The sequence below is a fragment of the Scleropages formosus genome, chromosome 8 (genome assembly GCF_900964775.1).
Source record: "Scleropages formosus chromosome 8, fSclFor1.1, whole genome shotgun sequence".
Taxonomy (NCBI): Eukaryota; Metazoa; Chordata; class Actinopteri; order Osteoglossiformes; family Osteoglossidae; genus Scleropages; species Scleropages formosus.
In genome coordinates this window covers 2,417,867-2,443,580 of record NC_041813.1, presented here as the reverse complement: position 1 = coordinate 2,443,580, position 25,714 = coordinate 2,417,867, and the positions used below count along the sequence as shown (strand labels likewise).

General features: G+C 46.1%; 1 protein-coding gene across 10 annotated transcripts in view; it reads left to right on the top strand.

The window, feature by feature from the left end:
- Positions 1-23,091, top strand: part of tacc2 (transforming, acidic coiled-coil containing protein 2) — a 56,796-nt gene extending 33,705 nt beyond the window's left edge. Inside the window, exons 5-21 of one of the 10 annotated variants that reach the window (XM_018738090.1) lie at positions 1,135-2,587; positions 3,455-3,490; positions 7,477-7,537; positions 8,155-8,320; positions 11,189-11,238; positions 11,513-11,622; positions 12,152-12,308; positions 12,989-13,123; positions 13,632-13,724; positions 16,249-16,389; positions 16,821-16,897; positions 18,819-18,862; positions 19,773-19,781; positions 21,008-21,168; positions 21,435-21,541; positions 22,298-22,418; positions 22,569-23,091. In XM_018738090.1, the coding sequence (XP_018593606.1) occupies positions 1,135-2,587; positions 3,455-3,490; positions 7,477-7,537; positions 8,155-8,320; positions 11,189-11,238; positions 11,513-11,622; positions 12,152-12,308; positions 12,989-13,123; positions 13,632-13,724; positions 16,249-16,389; positions 16,821-16,897; positions 18,819-18,862; positions 19,773-19,781; positions 21,008-21,168; positions 21,435-21,541; positions 22,298-22,418; positions 22,569-22,634 (2,987 nt within the window). In that variant the 3' untranslated portion in view covers positions 22,635-23,091. Of the gene's footprint in view, positions 1-1,134; positions 2,588-3,454; positions 3,491-7,476; positions 7,538-8,106; positions 8,321-11,188; positions 11,239-11,512; positions 11,623-12,151; positions 12,309-12,988; positions 13,124-13,631; positions 13,725-14,641; positions 14,696-16,248; positions 16,390-16,820; positions 16,898-18,818; positions 18,863-19,772; positions 19,782-21,007; positions 21,169-21,434; positions 21,542-22,297; positions 22,419-22,568 lie in introns of all 10 variants that reach the window. The other 9 variants (XM_018738086.1, XM_029253950.1, XM_018738085.1 and 6 more) reach the window with 9 other exon arrangements.
- Positions 23,092-25,714: the final 2,623 nt, after the last annotated feature.

Here is a 25,714-nt window from a genome sequence, read left to right as displayed (position 1 = left end):
GGAGAGAAGCAAGTAAAACTGTGCGTTTCACCTTGGATTGAGAATTGGTGACATCCAGTCTTCATTGCTGATATTGGTGTCCTTACTCTACCAGCCATTGTTTACTTCCTCCAATTGGCCTAAGCATCAGCAAGATTAAAATTCACTCCATCCAAAACTCTCCCAGAACTCAAGGCTGTATGAGGTTATCGTGCCTGCTGCTGCCCCAGTACCCACGATGACGCACTTTGGCGAAGGCGGCCTAGCTCCTCTCTAGCCCTCATCCCGGGTCTCATAAATTATGCTCTGTTTTCAGCCAGAGAAAGCATGCTTAAGCGTGGTAACAATTTCAGCGTTGTGTGTAGATGAGAAATAAGTCAGTTCAACAGATACAAGCAGGTTTTACTGAGGGACAGTCAGTGACTCTATAGCCCCCTCTGTAGGAGAGAAATACTACCGTTCCTGGGACTGCGAACATGATCTCTAGATAATACATTGGCATTTATTCGTTTATCAAATACTTTTCTCCAAAGTGACGTACATCTCATAGAAAATACAGTGTGTTCATTACAGTAGCAGAAAGAGACACTTAGATGCAGACCTGTCATTCTTAAGTACAGTTAGTTTCTTTTTACCATATGAACCAATGTTCATCACACGAGTAGCTGCATAAAAGTTTATCCGAATATCAACGATTCCTGATCACCTTCCTAGTAATAATTTTTTTTACGATACATATAAACATTTACGTTACATTATAGGAGTAGCTGAGTAAAGGTTTATCCAGCCATCATCTTAAAGTTATAGTGCATGAACATTTACACCTTACATGAGATGATGGGCGAAATGAGTCTGGGAGAGGTGAGTTTTAAGACCCTTTTTAAATGTGGACAGAGATTCAGCAGCACACAACGGAGCCAGAGCCGAGAACCTTTGTGCTTTTGCTTTTGGACCTTTTGTGCCTTTTTGGTGGGACCAGCGTCAGGACCGGGAAGAGGTGGAGGAGCGTAGCAGTCTGCTAGGGGTGTAGCAGATAATCACGTCTCAGTCTTTTTCCAGCTTTCTCTTCTGAAACCGACACGCCTTTCTTTGCAGCAGCCTATTTCTTTTCAAATCTTTGCTTATACCCCATTGTCTGTGTTCTCCTCTTTTTAGGTTTCTGTTCGGACTCTGCCTCAGTAACAGATGTTCCGCTGACCGAACCAGTCCCAGAATCACCATCCTTCTCTCCTCCCTGCCGCTCCAACTCTACCGTTTTTGACGAAGACAAGCCCATTGCCAGCAGCGGTACCTACAACCTTGACTTACTCGCCGCGGAGCCCTTCCCTGACACAGCATTAAGCCCCGGCTCCAAAGCAGACGACAGCGGTTGCAGACGCCGCTCTACTGACTCCCTGCCCCAGGGCCGCTGCCCCCTGACACGATCCCTCAGCCTCCAGGCAGGGGAGTTAGACGGGCCAGACGAGGGCTCCGTTGAGGGGGTCCCTGGAAAGCTGCCGGCTGAGGTATTCAGCATTGGCACAGAGAGCGCGCCGGGGACACTACGCAAGACGAGGAAGCCCCGGCCAGCATCGCTGAAAAAGAAGCCCCTCTCCAGGCAGAGCTCCAGCACTGAGGCTGAAAAGAAAGCTAAGCCCAGGCCAGAGAGCCCACCTCAAGCCAGGGAGGAAGAGGAGGAGCAGGAGGGTGCCTCTACTGTGACCAGCCCAGGGGGAACCTTGAGGAAGGACAAAACCAAGACTAAATTCGGAAGCCCAGCTTCTAGTCCCAAGGAAGCAGAGCAGCCAACCCCAGCATCCCCTGTTCACCCTCCTGCTCCTGTCTCACCCCCTGTCCCTGATGAGGAGTCCCCCATACCCCCGAAGGCGTCCTATAACTGGGACCCAGACAATTTTGAGGGAATAGACCCGTTCCGTACAGGAGGCAGCAAAGTGCCCAACTCCCCAGTGCTGTGTAGAAAAGGGACATCCTTCACATCAGCTGCAGATCCCCCTGACCCCCCTGAGGAACCAGCACCCCCTGCTCTCCCTTCACCCCCTGTGCCAGCTGCCGTGATCCCGCACGAGGAGCAGCCCCTCAACAAGCGTCAGTCTGTTCGGCTGGAGTTTGACTACTCTGAGGAAGGCGGAGAGGGGGGCCGAGAGACCACACCGCCACCCAAACGGCTGGGTAAGAAGCCTGGAGCAAAGATGCCCCTCCGCAAGCCCAAGCCGGGGGTCCGAAAACCCCCACCTCCAGACGAGCCGCTCGACAACGCCTCCACCGCAGTCCAGCCTTCCGAAAATAATGATGATATCCTGATTCCCAAAGCCACCTACGGCTTTGACCCCAGCAAGTGGGAGGACCCCAACTTCAACCCATTTTCCTCCAAAAGTGGGATCCCCAACTCACCACGGCTCCCACGGACGGGTTACAACTTTGATCCGGACTCATTTGATGACTCTATCGATCCCTTCAAGACCTCTAACAAGATGGGGAACTCGCCTCCAAAGTCATCCACCACCTCATTTGAGGTGTCTGCTGATGACAATGACAATGACAGCATCAGGGACCTAGAAGATCTAAACCAGAACAAACCAGCCAAAAAGAAGAAGACGCCGTTGAAGTCGTAAGTCTTAGCCTCTGTTGGTACATCCGTATGATATGTTCCTTTCGTATTTATCGCCCTCTTCTTCTCTTGTTCTCTGCAGTTCTATTATCCGTCATCCATATAGGCTATTGACCCTGAACCCCATCTCCATTCAACTTCAGAAATCCCGAGATTTACCGGAAATTGTTTCAAGCTCATCATCAAAAGCAGCCTAAAACTATTTCTTTCCCCTTTAGCTGACACTTTTCTCCAAAGCAACTTACAGTGTTGACGTTATAATTATTTACCCACTTGTACAGTTGGGTAATATTACTGGAGCAATGTAGGGTAAGTACTTTGCTCAAGGGTATTATAGCTGGAGGTGGGGAGCAAACCTACAACCTTTGGGTCCAAAGGCAGTAGCTCTAACCACTACACTACCAGCTGTCTTATTTCCCACGCTTATAAGGTCACTTGTAGAGCAGTGTCGCCGATTTGAGCAGCAACAGTGCACTGTATTGTGTCAATAATTCCAGCACTAGTACCTCATGATTTATGGGATATATTATTAATTATACACACGGTTGCCTACTTTTTGGACAACTGATGGAATAATATTTTACACACTGAATTTGCTGAATCGCTGGCTTTGATGTACATTGTGTGTTGGTGAGTACAATCTGTGAGTGTATGTTTGATTGCTCTTTTACCGGACAGTGTGCAGCTTACACCTGCTGATTTAGCGTGGATCTTTGTTTTTAATCTATATGTTTTTAAGAGAAAGTGTGTGGGTGGGTGTGTGTGTGTGGGTGTGTGTGTCTGTGTGGACTCATGTCCCTACTGCGGTGTGCCCTGTCTGTCTCTCTGTCACTTCTCTCTCTGTCTGTATGTTCTCATGTATCACAGGATGTTCGGCGATTCAACGTCTCTTTGTTGTCTGTTGTAAGTACAATGGCGGACCAACCGCTCAACTGGAGATCTAGCTTTTAAAAAAAAAATCATCTCAGCTTAACTTCAGACTTTTTTCCCCTCCACCACCAGATGGTTCCACTAAGCATGATCATGTAACTGTAAGGTTGCCTTGTGTTGCTGGTCCTCATCACAAGCTTTCCTCTAACCTCAAACTGACAAACAGACCACCCACCCCAACCCAGACCCATGCAACGGTTCTGTCCTACTATGGGGTGCGTGGGGTGTGTGGGGGGGGCATCCGCAGCTGTTAGCGTTGAACCCGTTCCCAAACTTGGCGAAGTGTCCTCTCAGTAGTGCAAACGGAGGACGAGATAGACGCTCAGCAAAGCAGGAGCAGATAAACATGAACCGTGCAGAATAGACTAAATAAGCCAATGCAATCAAACACCTTGCAGCTGCTATTCATAAACTTTCTGAAGAACGCTGCAGATGTCAGGGTCTCTCAGAGAAAAATAATTAAAAATCAAGCTCTGTGTAGATGCAAACTGAAAGGATAAAGATTAAAAGGAAATAAAAGAATTAAAGAACATAATGTGTTTTAATGAAGAATATATTCAGTAATATGACCAAAAATAACTTGATGTTCAGTGGATGAAATTTTAATTATACTGTAAATTAATGACTGACAATATTAAACATTTAGAGAGATTACATTATGTTAAATTACATTTGATGAACACTCACCTTTAAATGTGTTTTAGGAAGAGCAGTGGAGGAGGGGCTTCATCTCCCACTTGGGCAATAATTAGGGCTTTAAAGGGGTTTAAGATGATGCAGCCAGGCACGTATAAGCCTCTGTGGCTTTACTGCGATTAGTGTGTGATGTGCAGTGTTTTGGCAGTGCGTGGAGATCTGTTCAGTACATGGAACAGACATCTTATCTTGACCTGGCCAGGGTACTGAGGGTGGGCCAAACTGGCTGGGACCAGGGTGGGACCAGAGCTAGAACACAGTGGTAGTGAGTGGAGCTAAAATTGGGGGACAAATGTTAAGGTGGAGTTCATTTTGGGCGCAGCTGAGGTGTACAGGCAGTCCCCGGATCACAAACGAGTTCCGTTCATAAGTCTGTCTTTGTCGTATTTGTACGTAAGTTGGAGCAGTTTGGTACAGTGGGTATCTAACGTCAGTTTGTCAAATGTTTGTCTTAGTCTATAGTATATCATGTACCTTTCTATGCATTAAAACATTAAAGAAACACTTCCAGACACAGTAAGATATCTTTAACGATACAGTAGTAATAATAATAATAATAATACGATGTAATGATAACAATAATAGTAATAATAAAATTAATAAATGTTACTACAGTGTTTATAATAGAGAGAGAGAGAATGCGTGTGTACGTGGGCATAAAAAAACATTAAAGAAACTTTAATGTTCGCTTTTCCAATATTTGTTGGTGTTTGCTTTATTATTTCTACTTTTGCTTCAGTCGTGATCCTTTCCCTTTTCTTTGGTGCATGACATTTATGCTTTGGTGTGATGGTCATGAGGGTAAAAACAAAAGAATTAAAGCTAAATGCAGTAACACACACGAGACACTGTGAACAGCGACGTGGTCCTGCTGTAAAGAACGCAGTCTTTATCCTACCTTGGGCTCACGAGCCGACGAACCACTGTAGACACGTAATGTTTTGATGCTCGTTGCAAAGTAGTGCTGTTTGTTATTACAAACCATTGTACACAACTCTAATTTTAATATAATAGGTTTCATGGGAGGGTGGTTCATAACTACGGGTTGTACATAAGTGAGACGTTCATAACCCAGGGACTGCCTGTATTATAGGGGGTTTGAGCAGGGGAAAAGCAAGGCGGACCCCGAATTCACTTCATATATTCACAAAAATGGACTCCATTACTAATGGAAATAATATTCAACACTATCTGTTGACATGCCGTAAAAATTCTCACTCTTTCTGTATGAACATGTGCCTGTGACATATACCAACCCACCAGAGCCATTCCCCTCCCCCAGTAACTCATCGTAATTCATTGAGCCTTAGCACCACAGAGTAAGTCCTAATCCTTTTTCATGAAAAATGTGTGATACAACCTAAAGGTAAGTATCACGTTTAAATCGAGTAATCCAGTGAGTGCAGATGAATGATAGATGTACAGCACTTCCCTCCCCAAGAACTCTTCAGAAGAGTTATTAACCTTATGTGCCAGAACATGTGACATGTCCTTCGTAATAAAAAGGGAAATATGGCATCACGCTGTAACACATAAATAATCTTGGAGGCACTGCAGATACAAAGAATGTGAAACTGGATTGAACGCTTCTGTTAGTCAGCAGTCGAAAGTTCCCCGTAAAGTTCAAATAGCTGCCGCCAAGCTCTGCCTGGAGACCTCACATTATCACCGTGTCCAGCTATTGAACACTCCTCTGACTTCTCAGAAGACGGGTGCCAGGTAGTACAGCTCATTGTGGTACAGACATGCAGTAGCAACTGATCATCTGCTGCTTTGGTTAATGCCGAATTCCTTTTAATGGTAGAAGCACCCAATGCATATGCATCTCTTCCATGTTGGGATCGACGCTGGCGCTGACCTTACACACAGGCTCACGTCATGCTCAGTGCGGAGGCAACAGGGCGTATGTGCCGATTCACATTTCAACGAGACGCTGTGGTACTGACTGAGGGGGGTGAAAAGCTGTGAAAAACACTGCATCTCCTCAGCTTCCTTTGTTGCTATAGCGACAGTCTCCATCCTCATTTGAAGTTGCCGAGAGAAACCGCCTCAAAGCATCAGTGTAGGTTCAAGTTTATTGTGCTGACTATTTTGGATAATTAGGGTATGGTTTGGTATTCTGGACCAGCATTTATGGAAACTGCTGTTCAGAGCTCCTGCAAGGACTCTGTACACTAAGGAGGATTTGGATGGAAATTGATGGTCAGCATGGGGTGCTTTTTTAGCGACCCTTCATTGTCTCTGATTTGCCAAAATGAATAACTTAGTAATGCACTGCATCTGCTTGACCCCCAGAATATCCGCTGTGGCCTAAGATCAACTCCCACATGACTGATCAAACCAAGTCTAACACGGTAGCAGCAACAGGCCCATAACTAACTGCCTGCCGTCCCGACTCTATTGTAACTCCAACCAGACGAGCCGAGTTTGCGCTACACAATTCTTGCATGTCATTAATATTCTATATTTAAGAGTGTAAAATAAAGGCGTTTTCGGATACGCCGCTTCCAGGTTGCTGCTGTTGGCAACGAATGGGAGTGGAGGATTAACATATTGACAATGATGTCCTTTGGGGTTAGGCTACAGCGATCCTTCCTGACTTCATTTTTATGTTAGGGAGCAACATGTTTCCCGAGTTTTGGATCCAACTATTAAAGGAAGCTGAACACCACAGAGAAGCACTGAGAAGAAACAAAATGAAGTTCAGCATTACAAGACTGATAACACAAGTTGCTTTCAGAATATTTTTTCTGGTGTTAGTAGTAGATATATGAAATAAATACTGTGTAATGAAGTATCTTAAACCTTATACCATTTATTTCCTGGTATTGGTACTCTGCTAACCGTAGGAGTTTAAAAGACCTTATTTCATTACAATGTTATTGCACTAAATAACAGTGCAGTTACTCTCAATATCAGTTTGCTTCTTAGTAAATACCTTAGCAAACACCACTGAAAACTGAACCAGACCAACTTATATCAACCATATGAACCATATCAAAACCCAAACAGTATTTCTGGAAAGGTGCGCTTTTGTCTTATACTAGATTTTTTTTTTTTTAATTTAATTTAATGTGAGAAAAACGATGCAACACTTGTGTAGCACTTTGCCTCCCATGAGAAACTGCTAATTTTTTTTTAAGCTAAGCTGTCCATATATTAGCTGTACTCTGCCGGGTTTATAGTCCAGGTGTGGCTGATTCATGTTTGCGTGTTGCTGCCCCACGTCTGCTCAGTTCCTGTCTCCCTTCCATCTTTCTCAGTAATACATTCAGGGTGAAGAAGTCCCCAAAGAGGTCTTCAATGTCCGAGACGTCATCGCAGGTAAGCATCGTCTAGCCCTTCCTGCACCCCCCCCTTCCCCAGCTGTCAATATATCTCCCATGAGACCCCTATTACTGGCTTTCTGCTCAACTGTCATTCAGCTTCTTGACTTGTTCATCTACCCAAAGAATTTGTATATTACCTGTCTATCTGGTTACCTGTTGACCAGTTTACCTTCCGATGGGATCCCTAAGACCATGAGTTCAGCCGTCAACTGTCGTTAGCTGTCAGTCTTTCTTTCCCCCTGTCTATTATCTTATGGTGCTACTTCTGTGTCTGCTCTACCTGTTGAGCTTCCCACCTCTAAAATGTAGCATTTACTGTACATCCTTTCTGGTCTTCTATACTCCTGTTTCCACATGTTCTATGTGTTCTGCCAGGATCTGTAAAGAAAGATTACCACACTCCTCTTTCGGTGGAATTTATTTGCTGCTCGAATAGATATCCAGCTGTGTGTCTCTTCTGACGTGACCAAATGTTCTGTATTTCCACCCCGTATCACAGCAGTCGTGTCCTGTGTGTCACTTTTCACTGCCCTCCCACCCTCCTGTCCTCCAACTCATACTCAGGAGCAAACCCCCCTTTCCACTCCTGATACGCCCCCCGTTATGCCACAGGACGAACACGCCACCGACGAGGAGAAGCTTGCCTCCTCCAGCAATCAGAAGTGGGCTGCTCTGCAAGGTGTGGAGACAGAGCTGACCTCTCACCCCCAGGACTACCCCCAGCCCTCCGACCTTACGGCCTTTGTCAATGAGAACAGCCTGGGCTCACAGATGCACGGTGAGAGGTCCTGTGTGTGTGTGGGTGAGAATGTCGTATGCGTACATATCTCCTGTGGAGTAATGTAGGCTATTAGCCATCTTATTCTTTCTAAATTGTCATTAACCAGTATTTAGCTCACAGCTTTGCATGAGGTAATTTAAATTGTTACCTTCATTCAGCACTTTTCTCCAAAGCAACTTACACTATTAAGCTGCTTACAATTATTTACTCATTTATACAGCTGAGCATTTTTTAATGGAGTTATTTAGGGTAAGTACCTTGCTCAAGGGGACTACAGCTGGGAATCGAACCTGTGACCTACCTTTGGGTTCAAAGGTAACAGCTGTAACCACTAAGCTACCAGCTGTCCATGATGAACCTTTGCAAAGATGTACCTATTAATACAGTAGGGTATATATACAGAAGTAATTTTGGCGTTAAAAAAAAGGTTAGAGGACTGCAGCAGGATTGGGATTTGAACTGGAACCTTCTGGTTACAAGGGAAGAGCCATAATTTTTTTAAATAGATTTCTATCCAATTATTAAGTAAACATTGTGCAACTAATTCCCTGTTCAGCATCTAGTGTTTACTGATATTTAAGAAGCTTATTGACACTATAATGAAAGACATCCTAATATGCAAGTTTAAACCCACATAAGTTGAACTGGTACAAATGAATAAATTGTCATGACAGCAAGTGTCCTTCATATTTATCGTGGTTTTTAGATAATGTATGCGCCTAAATAAAGTAAATAACGTACAGTACGGAGAGGTACAACAGTACTTTAACGGTTCTTTAACCACTGATTTTAGAGCCCATTGAAGTTTTGTTCCCACAATGCATTGCTTCCCCACTCAATAGCCAAGAGGCCCAGTGCATCGTAATGACACTCTACTCACAGCCATCCTGTCGCCTTTTACTTTCGCCATATTTCCATTAGTCACGAGGCAGCCTGCTAATGAAGCAGCGGCTGAGCGGGAGGCTGAATGAAGGGAAAAGCATTGCGTGGATCACACGTACACTCATTACCGAACGTGTGTGTGCATCCGTTCCTGCACGTGTGTGTGACACTGACAAGGAGACACGAGGGAATATGCCCATTCGCTTTCTGTGTGTTCCATTAAACTCGTGCGCCGATTGAGGGGAAACGAGGCCAAGATGTGACAGAGTCGTCACGCACGCCAGCAGGTATGCGTTCACGTTGCGGTGGCTTCAGAGTAGGCTGGTAGGGGCCCTCTCATCTGGTCTCAAGTTTCCTGCCATTGATCAGCCTTTGACAACATCCCAGGAAGATCCACTCAATGATGCCAAAAATATCCTCACTGACATGAAGAGACTGTTTACTTTTTGTTGCCCTTTTCCAAACGATTCAAATAACCTTTGGTCTGTGTTTAGTGTGCAGTCAGTCCATCTTGTCACTTAAGAAGGAGTAAAGCAAAAGAAAAGTGTATATTGTATATGCAAGCATGCAATAGATAGGACAGTATAGTACAGTCATGCGCCGCTTAACAACATTTCTCTTAACAACTGATCGCATATTCAACACTGGTCCCATAACATTACTGTATAACGGAGCTGAAAAATTCTGATCAACTAGCGATGTCATAGCGCAACGAGTTACTCACGTGTTTGTGGTGGTGCTGCTGTAAACAAACCTACTGCACTGCCAGTCGTATAAAAGTACAGCACCTACAAAAAATACATAATACTTGATAATAAACACCTGTGTTACTAGTTTATGTATTTACTATATTGTATTTTTTATCGTTATTTTTACAGTGTACTCTTTCTACTTACACAGAGTGTAAGAGTACACTCTATGATCGAGGCTATACCATCTAGGTGTGTATAAGTACACTCGATGATGTTCGCACAACGACGAAATCGCCTAATGACGCATTTCTCAGATCGTATCCCTGTCGTAAGCGACGCATGTCTGTGTAGTATAGTACAGTATAGTCCGTCCGTACCGCTCACCCCATACAGGGCATGGGGAACCGGAGCCTAACCCAGCACACAGGGCGCAAGGCCGGAGGGGGAGGGGACACACCCAGGACGGGACGCCAGTCCATCGCAAGGCACCCCAAGTGGGACTCGAACCCCCAGACCCACCGAAAAGCAGGACCCGGACCAACCCACCGCACCCCCATTAGTACAGTATAGTACAGCCATTTATATCCTACATACTCTGCGTTACAGAAGTAGATAAAACAAAGTTTTCATCTCAGAGATGGAAGTTAACACACGGAGAAGGTGCATCTCACACCCATCCACGTCTGAGTGCTGTTTCACGAATACGAATGGAGGCCTGGGCAGAAACGTAACCTTTGTGCCCTACTGTGCTGTCTCTGTCACAGCTACACGTGGAGCCTTAGCGATTATCTCAAGTGCTTGGTGAAGGGAATGTGTCAAGGTTACAGCGATGCTCTTCTGAAGGGCACATTGCAGCTGGACAAGAAGCTCGTCTTTCCCGCGATGTGTGCCGGATGTTTGCGCGAACCGAAAACGCGTGCTGGATGCGTCATGTGTGCATAATGTCGTAATGTCATTTGTGGAACCATCGACCATGTGGCTGGGATTCCAGCTCATCTGATCGAGACGGTCTGTCAGCTGGACCCCCTGGGGCCACGTCTGGATGAACTAGGTCATGATGGGTGGGAGAAGTGACCACAACATGTAATCCTGTTCAAGTGTTCGGTACCCGCGCAGCCAACATAGGGCTTTCTCCTGGTACGGGTTCCGTACAGCCCGGTTACTTTTTCTTGAATGACTGAAGGCAAAGTTGAGTTTTCTAAAGACAGCAGACTTTAATCGATTTATCTCCTACCTTTCTAGTTCCTCTCCCAAACCTTGACGTTCGTTGTTCCTCTGCTTCTACCCACAGTGCAAGACTATGAGATTGAGTACATGGAGAAGATTGGATCTTCTTCCCCTGTGAGTATTTAAGAAGTTAACAGAACAACAGATATGCAGAACGGCTGAACCTGTGTAGAGGAAACCAGACAAAACATGAAATTGAAGAAAAACAGAATAAGTGGTAGAGTTTTCGTGCGCATGCAGTCCAGTTCTCCACTGGACCTAGTGTAATACTATATCTGATTGTGGTTGCACATCTGTGTGTGTTACTGGCAGCTGCTGCATGTTTGAAACGTCCGTCCAAGTGTCCAGTCCAGTGTGTTCCTGTGTAACCCAGATCTCTGTCCTCCAGCCGCTGTCTGTAAAGAAACCGTCTCTTTACCTCAAGTTGGACTCTGTGACAGACAGCCCTGCCAAGAGCTCCTGCACGCGGGATTCTGAGCCCAGCTCCCCCTGCACTGGGTACCGGCACATTCTTAGCTCACACGCAAGCACACACTTTACATTTGTAAGTAAGAACAGGAGTTGGTTTCAGACACACTCATTGAGTCGTGCTCAGTAGCAGCACACCCTGATTTCACACCCTTACACAACCTTACCCTGAGTAGCAGTACTGAGTCCTTGTTGCTGAGCAACAGGAGTGGTATGTTTTTAATTTATATTCTTAAGCACCCTCACAGACAGCTGCAGGACACTCCTATGCAGAAATAAACCAAAACCAGCATTTTTTTTATGTTTGTATAGTATGTCTGTTTTCACTGTATTCACATAAAGCAAGTAATCTCTGGAGTTTACTGAGTGGGGGATCAGTCCCTTTTCCATCATCTCGCTAGAGAAAGACATCAGATCATTGGCCTAAGCCACACATACAAGGGTTATTAAGAAAAACAGTAAATGCTCTTCTGCTAGCGCTCCTTCTGTGAGTATTACAAAAATTCCACAGTTCTTTCCCCACTAACCATCTCTCCTCCTCGGCCTTGTTTCTCTTTAGCAGTTTCGAGGAGATGGAGGCCCAGATCTCCGCTGGTGGGAAGTCACCGGTGCTGTCCTCCTCCCGTGGGGCCCCGGAGCTGGCAGGAACAGAGAAAAGCCGGAAACGGGAGAACGAGTCGCTGGGCCATGCCCCTGGCGCTGAGCGAGATGGAGTGGTGAGTCTCAGCCAGATGATATACATGCTCACAGCATCAGGAGCACACACCTACCAGTATACAAATGCACATGCTCTGCTACATAAATACATGCCCACTGATGCAGTGGATCACTCTCAGTGTTACAAGCTTGTCCCCCCCCATTAAGGTTTAAAAAGCCGCTTATTCATGATTAATTCTGAAGTTTTGTGGTGTATTGTAACAGTGTAGAACCCCTATTGGACATCGCTCTCACGTATTCAGTTTCATCATTACCTTACTCATGTCCGTACAAAGCATACATCTCCATAAATCACATCCATGCTTTACTGTTTTCCCCTAAATACAGTGTTGACATACACAGTATGCTGAAATACAGTCTGTCGGTAAGCGCAACGTGTGGGTCAAAGTGTGCCTTCAGCAGTCCGTCTGGAGCACGTCCATCCATCCCATTTCTTAGTCTTTGGATGTGACCATTAGAGGGCAGCAGTGTTTGTATTTTCGTTGCAGAACTTTCATCTTTATTTTTAATATTTGAGAGTTATGCTTATAGTTCACTTGCGAATTGTTACCCGTCACATGCTGTACAGTGTGCAGCAGTAAAGCAGAGCCCGTACTTGGCGGACTGGCCCCTCTGTGTTGTTCTGTAGTTTGCTTTGCTTGGCTAATCATGGCCCATTACCCTCCCTGCCCTGCTGTAGACCCCCTCCCAGGACCCCGAGGACCCCAACAACAGCCTGCTGTTAGACAGACTGGCGGAATCTGGGGGGCCACTTCACTACATGGAGCCTGACTTAGCTGAGACCAACCCCACCGCCTTTGCTCAGAAATTGCAGGTGTGTTGAGAGAAGCCCCACACGGCCACTTTGGTGGACACCTGGCCTTTGAACCCTGACCTCTGAACTCTGGGTCATTCTTCCCACTGTGTGGTTCACCGTTTGTAAAATAACTCGTCCATCATCGTTCCAGTCTTGTTCCAGTCCTTTGTGTCCACGTTTTAATCCCCATCTTTCTCCGTTTCTTCTTCATTTGTGTTCCTGTATATTTTCTCTGCCATCGTCACTTTCTCCCTGCAGACCGTCTGTCCTTTCTGTTTGTTTTTTTTCTGAAGTTGTGCAGCGTGCCTGCGTGTGTAGGTGCGATGGGTTGGATTTCGGGGCGCTGTCTGCGGAGAGTACAGCACTGAGAGATACCCGTAGTGAAATGAATTCCGAGCTGCGACTGTGACGAGTTACGGAAGTAGGGTGGCTTTCCAGTGGTGGCGTACCTTCTCTAATCCAGTCTCTTCCACCCCTCGCCATCGATGGGCAATACGCCCTCCACCAACCCTGCCTCACACCCCAGGAGGAGCTGGTGCTCGCTGCTCTGAGGATAGAGGCTCTGCAAGTAGCCCAAAAAATCTCCCAGAGTCCCTCTCTGCCCACTGTAGACCTGGAGGTACTGCGCTGAGCCAGCCTGCTCCTGCAGTGTGTGTGTGGCTCCAGCAGTGCTAGTGTGCACTTGCATGTGTGTGGCCGACGTACGCGTGAGCACCTGGGCCATGGCCAGCCTTGCCTTTCTTACTAAACCTTTGTTACCACACCATTGGCCTGAGTGTGCTCTCACAGACTTAGCGAGCATCATAGGTGCATTGGGACATTCGCCTCCAACCCGTGACTCTCCATGTGGCATTTCTAACCTGCCTTGTTCCCCACTAGCCTCAGCACGCCTGCGTATGACAAAGACTAGTGAGAGCAAACATTTCCGCCTTCAGGTCATTGTAGAAGCCCACATGTAGCTCCTGAGAGGGAGATAAACCTCAGGGTTTTTGGCGTGTTCATATCTGGCTGATTGTTTTAATCGACAATTAAGTGAGTGTGACACAGTCACTTTTTTGGTGGGTAAGCTGTTGCACCGAAGCTTGTTATTACATATTTACATTTATTTATTTAGCAGACACTTTTCTCCAGAGCGACTTCCAATGAACTCTGTGTGGTGTTATCAACCCACACACCTTACTTACCGAGGTGACTTACACTGCTAGATACACTACTTATACTGGGTCACTCATCCATACGTCAGTGGAACACACACTCTCTCTGTCACTCACACACTATGGGTGAACCTGAAAAGCATGTCTGTGGAGTGTGGGAGGAAACCAGAGCACCCCGAGAACAAGCAAACTCCACACAGACTGAGCGGAGATCGAACCCACGTCCTTTCGCACCACCTAGGCGCTGTGAGACAGCACTGCTACTCGCTGTGCCGCCGCTCTGTCCACTTCTCCACATTTGTTGTCTTCACTCATGTGGCATTTTGATGTCAGTCTTACGCTTTTATACTTTTGTTATTCTCTCTTCCGGAATGCTCCGCAGTCACGTCTAAAGAAGCCGAGCCACCGGAGACGGAACGGTTCACCAAAGGCCAGAGTAAGAGAGTAGAAAGTCCCTTAGTCCAGGCCTTTCCCATCCCTACTGTAGCACCGAGGGTCCAGTTTCACTCCCGAGGGAGAACATCCTGGAAATCTGTTAACACACATTCCTTCCTACATAACTTCTTTCCCTCGCTATTATCCATCCTGGCCCAGTAAAGTACAGTGTGTAAACTGTGTACTTACCATCAGCCGAGACACACACGAGAGAGGCAGCTTGTACTATATAGCCACCAGTGCTCAGATTGTGGCCTTTCCCTCTACGTCGTGTTCCTTTTTAAGTTCCCACATCCATTGGGAACCAGTGGAGTTGTGTGTTTCCTCAGTTACATTACAACATCACACTGTTCTGCTACACCAATGGCTGTGCCATCATCGCATGAAATTGTGAGGGCAGGACCAGAAGATCCAGCATGTTCTTCTTTGAACCCCAACACCCTCCCCCACCACCCCAGACAGTAAGCGGCGCACAGTGAGGATCAGTAGAGTCGACTAAGTACCAAGTCAACCAAGTATTGCTAATGTTAGTCCAGTAGCCCATTTGGGACAGATGGGAGTTGTCCAGTTCAGAGAGCTGTGTAAACATCCCAAAAGAAAAACAGCCGCTGACAGAGAGAATGACACAAATGCACCCAGGCAGACACCCATTTATTTATTTAGCAGATGCTTTTCTCCAGAGCGACCTCTAATGAACTCTGTGTAGTGTGATGAGCCCACACACCTTATTCACCGCGGTGACTTACACTGCTAGATACACTACTTACACTAGGTCACTCATTCATACATCAGTAACACCATGGGGGAACCTGAACAACATGTCTTTGGAGTGTGGGAGGAAACCAGAGCACCCTGAGGAAACCCACGCAGACACAGGGAGAACATGCAAACTCCACACAGACTGAGCGGGGATCGAACCCACGTCCTCTGGCACCATCCAGGTGCTGTGAGACAGCAGCGCTATTCGTTCTGCATGTGGAACCCCACCGCTTCCAGTTCCAGGGGCTGGGTGGGGGCGCGGTTTCAGGAATTTCATCTGTCACCCAGCCTACTTTGACCTTGTCTGACTTTGTTTGCGATGCAGCCCTTAATTTCTTACTAACCAAGAGTATGGATTTGGCACCACCACAAGCCTCATTCCCCTCCCCACTGCCTTCAGATGCAGCTCCTCTCTAACCGTAGAGCCTAGTCATGGATGATCCTCAGCCCCGTTCTGGCCTGGACCCAATCACAACCACACCACACCCTGACAATCAGCTGCTCCTGACACCCCAAATATGTTGTTGATGGCTTTTTTCAGCCAGTTGCAGCATCAATGCCAAGTGACTGCAGAGCCACAATAATGGCGTGAAGCCTGTTGGTAACAAATGGAAATTTGCTCGCTTGTGAAACCGAGTAACAGGCGAGCTGTTGATGTCTGTCAGGTTTGAAGTCGGCGCCTCCTGAAGCTGTGTTGCTTTGTGGTTTGGTTCAGGTTTCTTCGCACGTGTGATGGAGTATTGCAAACTGCTGCCAGAGAGGCGGGTGTCTAACAGCTGTGTACCTGTATCTCAGCATCAGAGGGAAGTGATGTCTCCTGCCGAAAGCACTGTGTCCAAGGGCTCCCTGTACTCGCGCACTGGCTACAGCGAAGGGGATGCCAGTCCTTACCTGCCCCGTGATCTGGACCACTCCCTGGGCATTGCACGTGAGGAGGTACCCGCCCGTCACAGCCAATCAGGCTTCTCTAAGCTTGTATAGTAATTGATACTAAAAGACTCATCGCCCAAAGGTGTCTTGAGTCTTAGAAAGTGGAATATTTTCAAAAGATTCCTTAAATTCTTTTCCTCTCTGTAACATAAGATCTCTGCATTCTGCATTTTGTTTCACATTATAATAAAAAAAAAATATTGTGGAAAGGTGATCAGGATTAGTCTATTCTGAGTTTTATGCAGCTACTCGTGTAATGAACATTGGTTCATATGGAGGAAAGAAACTAACTGCACTTTAGAATCATGGATCTGCATCCAAGTGTCTCTTTCTGCCAATGTAATGAACACATTGTCTTTTCTATGAGATGTTCATCACTTTGGAGAAGCGTCTGATAAATGAATACATGTCAATGTAATAAGTCTGACTCCTCTCAGATTGTTACCAAGGAGAAAGAAGTAGCAGAGTGGCAACGAAAGTACGAGGACAGCAGACAAGAAGTTGTTGAAATGCGGTGAGTTAATGTTATAAATTTTCTGAGTACTGCTTAGTCTCATAGTTTTATAAAGTTTTATATAAACAAAACAGCTGTACTGAATGTAGTCATTTGTGCAGTTGCTGAAGTTTAATAGTAATTTTAGTGCAGTCAAAACTTCTGTCACTAATGCTAATGTAATGAACACATGTATTTTCTATGAGATGTACGTTGCTTTGGGGAAAAGTGTCTGATAAATGAATATGTGTAAATGTAAGTAAGAAGCAAGGCTTCCTGCTGAGTTGTTATATGGCATTACATGTAACACGTATCTTCCAGAGCTTGACACAGCAGCATCACATAGTGGCCAGTTTTAGAACTTACTGACTATACTACTTACGTCAGTCATGTGCTTTTAAATTAGGGTCATCAAACAGTGTTAAAAATTCAGTTGAAAGTGGGTGTTATTGGGGAAATGTAAATTCTGCCTTTTTTAAGGAATGGGTTTTTACTTTTAATTTGGTGAATTAATTGAATTAATGCGTTTACTATGACAGCCCTGTTTTAAACGCTTTACTTTCAGAAGCTGTGGCTCAAGTATTGAGCCAGCCAGTCAGACAGCTGTTTTGAGTGCGAGCTGCTAAAGGTGGAGGAGATTTTGTGAGCCGAGGCTCGAACCCTTTGGGGGAAATCTCCTGGGAAACATGAGATTACAGAGCATGACAGGGGCTTGGCTCTATATATACAAGATGAGTGGCTCCATTCTAGCCAGCGTATAACATTATCTGTATTTTTCTGTAATGCTCTAACAAAGTAATCTTTTTTCATAGCTTATGTTTGTCAGAAGGTAAGGCTGTAATGGTGTAGGGCTGGCAGTGTTCTTTGTCCCATTAAGATATATGTTTGGAGAGGAATGGAAAGAGTTGCTACTCATCTCAGTTACGTCCCTTCTGACATGCAACTAAGAATATGTCTTTGACGTTGTGTTTTTTGATGGGGATCTGAACCACCACCCCACCGTGGTTTTGAAGAGCCAGGGCAATAGGCGTTGGTTCATGCCAGCTGGACACGGCTCTGTTAGTGTGGATAAGACAGGGCTTATTTCATTAGGCTGATTGGGTTCAGGATAAGGCAGGGATAAGAAACTCTTTAAAGCATTATTAGTTCATCCGCTTACGCCCGAGGCAACCTGCTTTCTGAACAGGGGCTCCTAGACTGGTGGAGTGAGGGATGATGCATTTTACTGATTGCTGTGGTGAGGAGTGATGATGAGCTGACCAGTGAGAAGGGGTTAATACCAGTAGATCCTCTCGGGATGACAAACAAAAAAGATAACAATTACAATTGCCTTTATAGAAATTATGTCCTAGAGTTTCCCCTTTTGTCTACCTTTTTTTCTCTGTGTTTCGGAATTTTTAAAACTGAAAACCGGAAATAACCTTAATTTATTAATCTTTTTATCGTAATCTTTTTTCTTTTTAAAATAGCTTAATAGCATTTAAGTGCAATAAGTCATGCAAAAGAGGTTTTCAAGCACAAAGCTCTCTGGTAGAGCATGGTAATCTAAGGGAAACTTGGAAGAAGCTCTACAGGAATCGGAAATGTCAAATCAAGTTGTTATAAAGGGCAATATAACTTCTCAGGTTAACCCGATCAAGAAAACACCGATTCGTACACAAGTGCTCAGGATACTTACACAACTCTTGAAAGTTTTAAGTGTTTCAAGGTAAAGTGTAGCCTCACAAAATGTGATTTTACTGTTTTGTTGAAGAGTGGTATCGACTGTGTGTTCCATCCTGAAGATCATTCAAGCCCTTTTGTCCAGCTGTTACTAAGCAGTTGTTAGAACTCGACTGTTATTTGATTTAGTTTTACCCAAAGCGATACAGTGGTCTTCATTGTTCCTCAAAAAGTGTGTGTCCTACCAAACTTGCCTGTCTGCGATTTTTTCGTTCCGCAGGAGGATCGTAGCAGAGTATGAAAAGACGATCGCTCAGATGATCGGTGAGTATTTCTTCTATTTGTTGCTCTGTTAGAAACACGACAGTTTTTTTTCCCCCCCAGATGCACTTTTTAGGCCGGATTTTTTTATTTATTTTTTTAAACAAAGGATTTCTCTTGAAATGAGCCTCTTCCCCATCTCCCTGTTTTCCCACTTCTGTCTCTCACTCTTTACTTTCTTCCCGTTTCTCCTGCAAGGTTTTCAGTCACCATAGTTTTGGTACTGAGCTGCTTACTGCTGAATTTTCTCATGGGGGAGAAAATAACTTTTTTCTCCCCCCTTGTTCCACGTGAGAATTCAGTATGTATAGACAGGAGAAATGAACATATAAAAATTTTAACTGCCGTTTTGACACAATTACAACCAGCTACAAAAGGAAAAAGCATCAGAGACACAGAATTATTCTTTTTGAAAAGGTTTTCACTTTTTGTGCATCACTGCATCATACGATTAGGAATAATGACCCACACACAGTCAATTCGCATCTTAGCTTAAACAACGTAGCTTTAGGCGACAAGAGGACGCCCACTTACGAGTGACGGCCAACATAAAAAACTTTGCTCCCTCTCACCTCACAGGAGTCAAGTAAACCTGCTTTTCTCGTACCGCTCTGCTGTATCGAAAGAATAAAATTCTTGCACACCTTCTTTTCCACCCATGACATTTTACTCCTCCTGTGTCTCACTTCCTTCCTCCACTTTCTCTGTCCTGCCCAACATCCGCTGTCTTGGGCTCCTCCGGATTATTTTGCAGCCATTGAGAAGTTTCCTTCCCCCTTTTGCCGCTTCTCCTCGTTCCTCACATGTTCCTGCGACACCCTCCTCGCTGCCCCCACTCAGCTTGACTTAACACAATCCCTTCTTTTCTGTTCTGCTCCCATCCTTGCTCCTAACACTTTGATATCCCCGTAAGGCATGCCTGGTAAGTAAAAAGGATTTTTTTTTGGGGGGTTTCTGTTGTATCCACACACTTCATCGAGAGAGAAAGACCTCTGTGTCGAGTCATGTGCCTTTTTTTTTTTTTTTTTTTTTAAGTCTCATAGTTTCTTTTTTGTCTGTGGTTGCACCTTTTGTTACATTTAGCTGATGCTTTTCTCCAAAGCAACTTACAGCATTAAGGTTACAATTATTTACCCATTTACACAGCTGGATAGTTTTACTGGAGCAATGTAGGGTAAGTACCTTGCTCAAGGGTACTAAAGCTGGAGGTGGGGATTAAACCTGCAACATTTGGGTCCAAAGGCAGCAACTCTAACCACTATGCTACCAGCTGGCTTTTGTTGTACTCAAAATGATGACATCATATGTACGTTTCCACCTTGAGCTCGAATTTTATTTAACCTCTGTACTGCCACAGGGAGGACATTGTTTGTACAGAAGGAAGGAACATTTAACAGTGACCATTCCTGATAGTGCTGCTAGTTCACTCCACGTTTCTACTCGTTAAATCAATAGTTAGGGCCTTATGTAAAACAAGTTCTTCACTCTAATGTTGGTCCTCTCATAAAGTTTGGAATACACAAAATTCTATGAACTCAGGTAGATGAACTTTCACTCAAGTGTAAGGAGCCATGGAGTATAAATCTGCACATGATCAATACTGGATAATTAGCAATTCTCAAAACAAAAATGTTGTGCACCATCAGTGATACTTGTCTTTACCTCCATTATGAGGTACTTGACATTGTTTACCCATCATTCAGAGTTTGTCTCGTCTGCATGTGTCCCAGGGGCTGTAAGATCGGAATGTGGGTAGCTGTCAAAGTGGCAGACTATGTTTAGTATTCATAATAATTTTTTCTAGCTCTTCTTCTGGATGTTGTTTGCCTGTCTACGTGGTGTTGTTCCATTACATATTATATCTATGAAGTGCACATAATTTAAACCATCATCTAATTATGTAGTGGCTTCATGAATATACAGCTTCAACAACTTTGAGGAATGTTTTGTTGAAACCTGATGTGCGTGTGTGCTTGTATGCATGTGAGAGCTATAGAGAAAGAGCTGTGAGATTGTGTGTGAGAGAAGAAACATGTGTGACTGTATATGCATGACTGAGCGTGAGTGTGTGTGTGATTCCGCCATTGGGTATGAGGGGAGTAGGGAGGGCATGGATTTTCATATCCTGTGTGTGTGCGTGTCCATCAGAGGATGAGCAGAGGGAGAAGTCGTTGTCCCACCACACCATCCAGCAGCTGATCGTGGAGAAGGACCAGGCCCTGGCAGACCTCAACTCCGTGGAGAAATCCTTGGCCGATCTCTTCCGCCGCTATGAGAAGATGAAGGACGTGCTGGAGGGTTTCCGCAAGGTGGGCACCTCACACTCAGTCAGGCGTAAGGCAGTCTGGTGGCTGAGGACAACTGTGGGACAGCACTGGTGGGGGACGGGTGGCCACTGGGGTATCTACAACAATTCCCCTAACCAACGAATAATAAATACAGACCTTTCAGCGGAAGGTCTCCTGCGAAAAGTGCAGCCGTGACTGCCAATAGTCTTCTTTCCAAGTGTGACTTCTGTGACACTAATTTTCAGTTAATTTGTGTAAGCCGGCGTGCTCCGTTTCCTCCTATGTAGAACGAGGAGGTCCTGAAGAAGTGTGCGCAGGAGTACCTGTCCCGGATCCGCAAGGAGGAGCAGCGGTACCAAGCTCTGAAGATCCATGCCGAGGAGAAGCTGGACAAGTGAGCGCGCACATTTACATGAACATGTGCTACTCCACCTTCAGACCCTTAGAGGGTAACTGTAATGCCATCAGGATACAGTGCTGCTTGAAAGTATGTGAAGCCCTTGTGTCCCTTAGTTTTACCATAAAATGGTTATTTAATGAGATGCAGTTTTTCTCGTGTGATGTAACGGATGTGTCATGACCAATCCCATATGTTGGTTTAAAGGAAATCGTGTGCAGTAGAAAAACGGAGGTAAGGCAGGTGAAAAAATAAGCGAACCCCAAGTTGCATTGGTTAAGCCGAGTAGGTAAGTAAAATCAATGTGTAAATAACACTTATTTATTAATTTTATAGCTTTATTTTAAGGGGGGTGTGGCAGCACAGCGGGTTCGGGCGGTGCCCATTGTGTGGTGGGTCCGGGATTCGAGTCCCGCTTGGGGTGCCCTGCGATGGACTGGCATCCCGTCCAGGGTGTGTCCCCTCCCCCTTCAGCTTTGCGCCCTGTGCTTCCGGGATAGGCTCCAGCTCGCCGTGACCCCGCTCGGGACAAGCGGTTGTTGACATTGATTGATCGGTTGCTTTGTTTATTTTAATATTTTAACAAGAATAATTAGCATCCCTATAGGGTTCACATACTTTCAAGCAGCACTGTATATGTGTTGAGTTGACATCAGTGCTGCCACGATGGGGGTTTTGTTAATGTCAGAGGTGCTGTGAAGCAGTTAGGGAGTAGGAGTTGTAGCTGTGACCCAACCCCTGTTTATCTTGCAGGGCTAATGCCGACATTGCGCAGGTGCGAGCCAAGGCCAAGCAGGAGCAGGCAGCCTACCAGGCCAGCCTGCGCAAGGAGCAGATGAAGGTGGAGTCTCTGGAGCGTACGCTGGAGCAGAAGGTTAGGCACAAGCATGCAAAACACACACACACACACACACACACAAACAGCGGTCTATAACACAAACATGGAAATCCATTAACATACACATACATTTTCATTCCGGGGAGGAATGAAATAAAGTGCGTCTCTGTTGCTGTCATTCCGCAGAACAAAGAGATAGAGGAACTGACCAAGATCTGTGATGAACTCATATCCAAGATGGGGAAGAGCTAGAGGAGCTGCACTGCCACACTCTGCCTCCCCCGTGTCTCCCCCAAGGGGCCACTGGGAGAAGAGGGGAGACGGAGCAGGAGACAGAGAAACGGGTGGAGAAACCCCACCACTGCCTCCTAACACTGCCTGTCTGTAGAGCCTGTGGATGGAAGGACAGATGGCAGAGTCGTTCACCACGTTTCACCAGTCCCTCACACTACTGTATTTCCTTTGTGGCCAGATCGGTACCTCCTGTGTTGGAGCTTCTAGATAATGGGAGGTCCGTAGCTATTTTGTGCTTTGTGCTGTTTTAATATACATAAATATATCAAGTTTCCTGTATCAGGGGTCTTGTGAAAGAGCAGAAAATGAACTCTCAATGTCAGCGGAGAGAACACGGGAGACGGAAAGCGAACGGCGATGAGGTCGATCATCCGACATTGTTTCACCATAAAAAAAAAAAAACACGTGGAAACCAGTATAAATCAAAAATGTTAATCAAGGAAAGAAGCAGTTTCCCTGTTCAGATTGTCTGAAAACGCAAGTAGTCTAAAGAATCGGATCAAATATTAATGATGAAAGTAATAATATTACTAATGATAACATTAATTGCATGTAATTTTCATTCTTTTTGTAAATACATGGGCTGTTGAAAACGAGACACGTGTGCGGTTTTTTGATACTATAATCTATCTGTTCAATCTGCTACATCATGTAACTTTGTAGATATTTTGTGTGTTCATTTCATTGCTTCCTTGAAAAAGAGGCAAACGACAGGAGGTTAATTTTATTTTACCCGAACGATAAAAACTGAGATTACAGTTCTAAGGAGTTCGTTAATTTAATCTGGGTGGGGTTTGTCTCAGTCCTGCTATGGTTGATGTATCACAAGGTGAGCACACACACGCAGTGGGGTGCATCACACACACGTACAGCATCTGCTCTAAAAGTGCAATAAAGGATGGCAATAAACAGATTGTGGAAGTGGAGTTCTTGCAGAAGCACCAACGCTACATGCGGGGCACCTTTCACAGCTACTGTTGTCATTACATTTTATACACAAACACACTTCTCTTGTGGACACAGCGCAGCACCAAAGACAGGCTTCTCATACACATTTAGCATCTTTGCCATGTGATGGGCTGCCGTCTCATCCGGCGCGTAATCTGCCGCACACCCTATGCTTCTGAAATAGGCTCTGGACCGCCGTGACCCTTCATTAAGACCAGCAGTTCTTCAAAAATAAATTAATAAATTGATGTGGAATTATTACACACCCCAGACACTCGCAGTCCTCACCACATTTATAGTGAGATGCACGCGACTAAAATCGGTCACGCACTCTGACTGCAGTCAAATGTGTAAACGGACAGCTTGACAGCAGAGAGCGGGGAGTGAGACGCTCTAAGAGCCAGATGATATTTAATATGTGTGGTCGTTCAAAATGTGCCAGTATTGAGAGCACACTGATGTCCCATCGTGTCTGAAGAACATCTGCTCTTCTTCTCAGCGTTTTCCTTCTGCGTTCACTTCGCCCGCTGCCCTGCGGTCCGGTCACCAGACACCGCAGCGGTCACCCCGGCGCGGTCCGGTCCGGTGTCCAGGGAGAGCTGTCGGCCAAACCGTCCTCTTCTGCCCCAGTTTCGTTTGGAATGACAGGGAGGTCATGCGTTTTCCTGCAGGCGCGTTTTTCGTTCTCCATCTTTGCGAGCGGAAGTCAGAGCGAACTTCTCAACAGACCCTCATCTGCCCAGGCTGAGGTCTGTATCACCGTAAAACAAATTTAAATCGGTTTAATTTCGCTCCGAGCCGCAGCACTGGGCCCTCATCTAGCTTCGTATCAAACCCATATCTACCGTGACGTTTGCATGTATACGTTTATCGGACGCTTTTCTCCAAAGTGACAAACATCTCACAGAAAGTACAATGTGCTCATTACATTAGCAGGAAGAGTCACATATTTACATATTTCATATACACGTATTTCACATAACGGTCACGTTCCGTTACACAATAACGCTGCTGTCCGAGCGTGGCGAAGATGTCTCTGCTAATCCCTCTCGTGTGTCTTCTCTGACTGCTGTCCTCCAGACGCTGGGGATCAGCTGAGGTTCCAGTGTCGTTCGGTGAACCGTCGCCGTGTGCCCTCCTCAGTGGGGGGATGTCGGCGCGCTTCTGCGAACCGGACGCTCCGGTTCAACCTGTCGGCGGCCGCCTCCTCCGCTTCACGGTCGCACACCTTGACCTCCATCCCACCCTGGGGCCGCATCGCGAGGCCGCCGAGGCTGCGCCGCTAGGGGACGCGAGGGACGGGGCCCGGTTCCGTGGCAGCGATGGTCTCGGCCAGAACCGAAGGCCAGAGGGAGGGAGGGATTCGCGGGAGAACGAGATCGTTCACGAGCGCTCCTCGCCATTTGGTGTGCGGCCGCAAGGAGCGCCGGGAGGGAGGCTTCGCGTTCGCACGTGCCCGTGCCGCCCGAAGGCAGACCGCGTGCGAGGGGCGGGGCGCCCGTCGCCGCCGAGCCGTCCTTTTCCGTCCGCGAGCGCAGCGGCGTTCGGAGGGAGGCCTCCGGTCCCGCTCGCCAACCGCTAATCTCCTTGTCGATGCACGCAGGGGTATTAGCCCCTCATAGAGTGGATTAACATCAGGGCTTGAGCAGCAAACAACCTGCTTTTCATTGTGCGGTCGAGCGGCCGAGAGCAAAAGCGACGCCGAAGCGACGCCATGCGACCCGCGAGCTGCTGCCTGCTGCTGTGCGTCCTCCTCGCCGCCCGCAGTAAGACCTCCGCTCCCGGCGTCCGGCTCTCTTCGCGTCTCACTCTTTTGTTTCTCCGTCATGTTTCCTTCATTTCCATCCCCGGCATCCTCTTGTGCTTCTTTCCCCCGCTTTCATTTGTTTTAGATGTTTGCAACACGTAGATGATACGTTGTATGTTCTGTTGATACTGCAGTTCGTACTACAATGCGGTATATCTACAGGTGGTCCCCGATTTACGACGGGGTTACGTTAGTGGAAAATATCGTAAGTCGAAAATGCATTTAATACACCTGATACGCACCTCGGCATTACACGCCGGGAGATGCGGATCGCTGCCGCTGC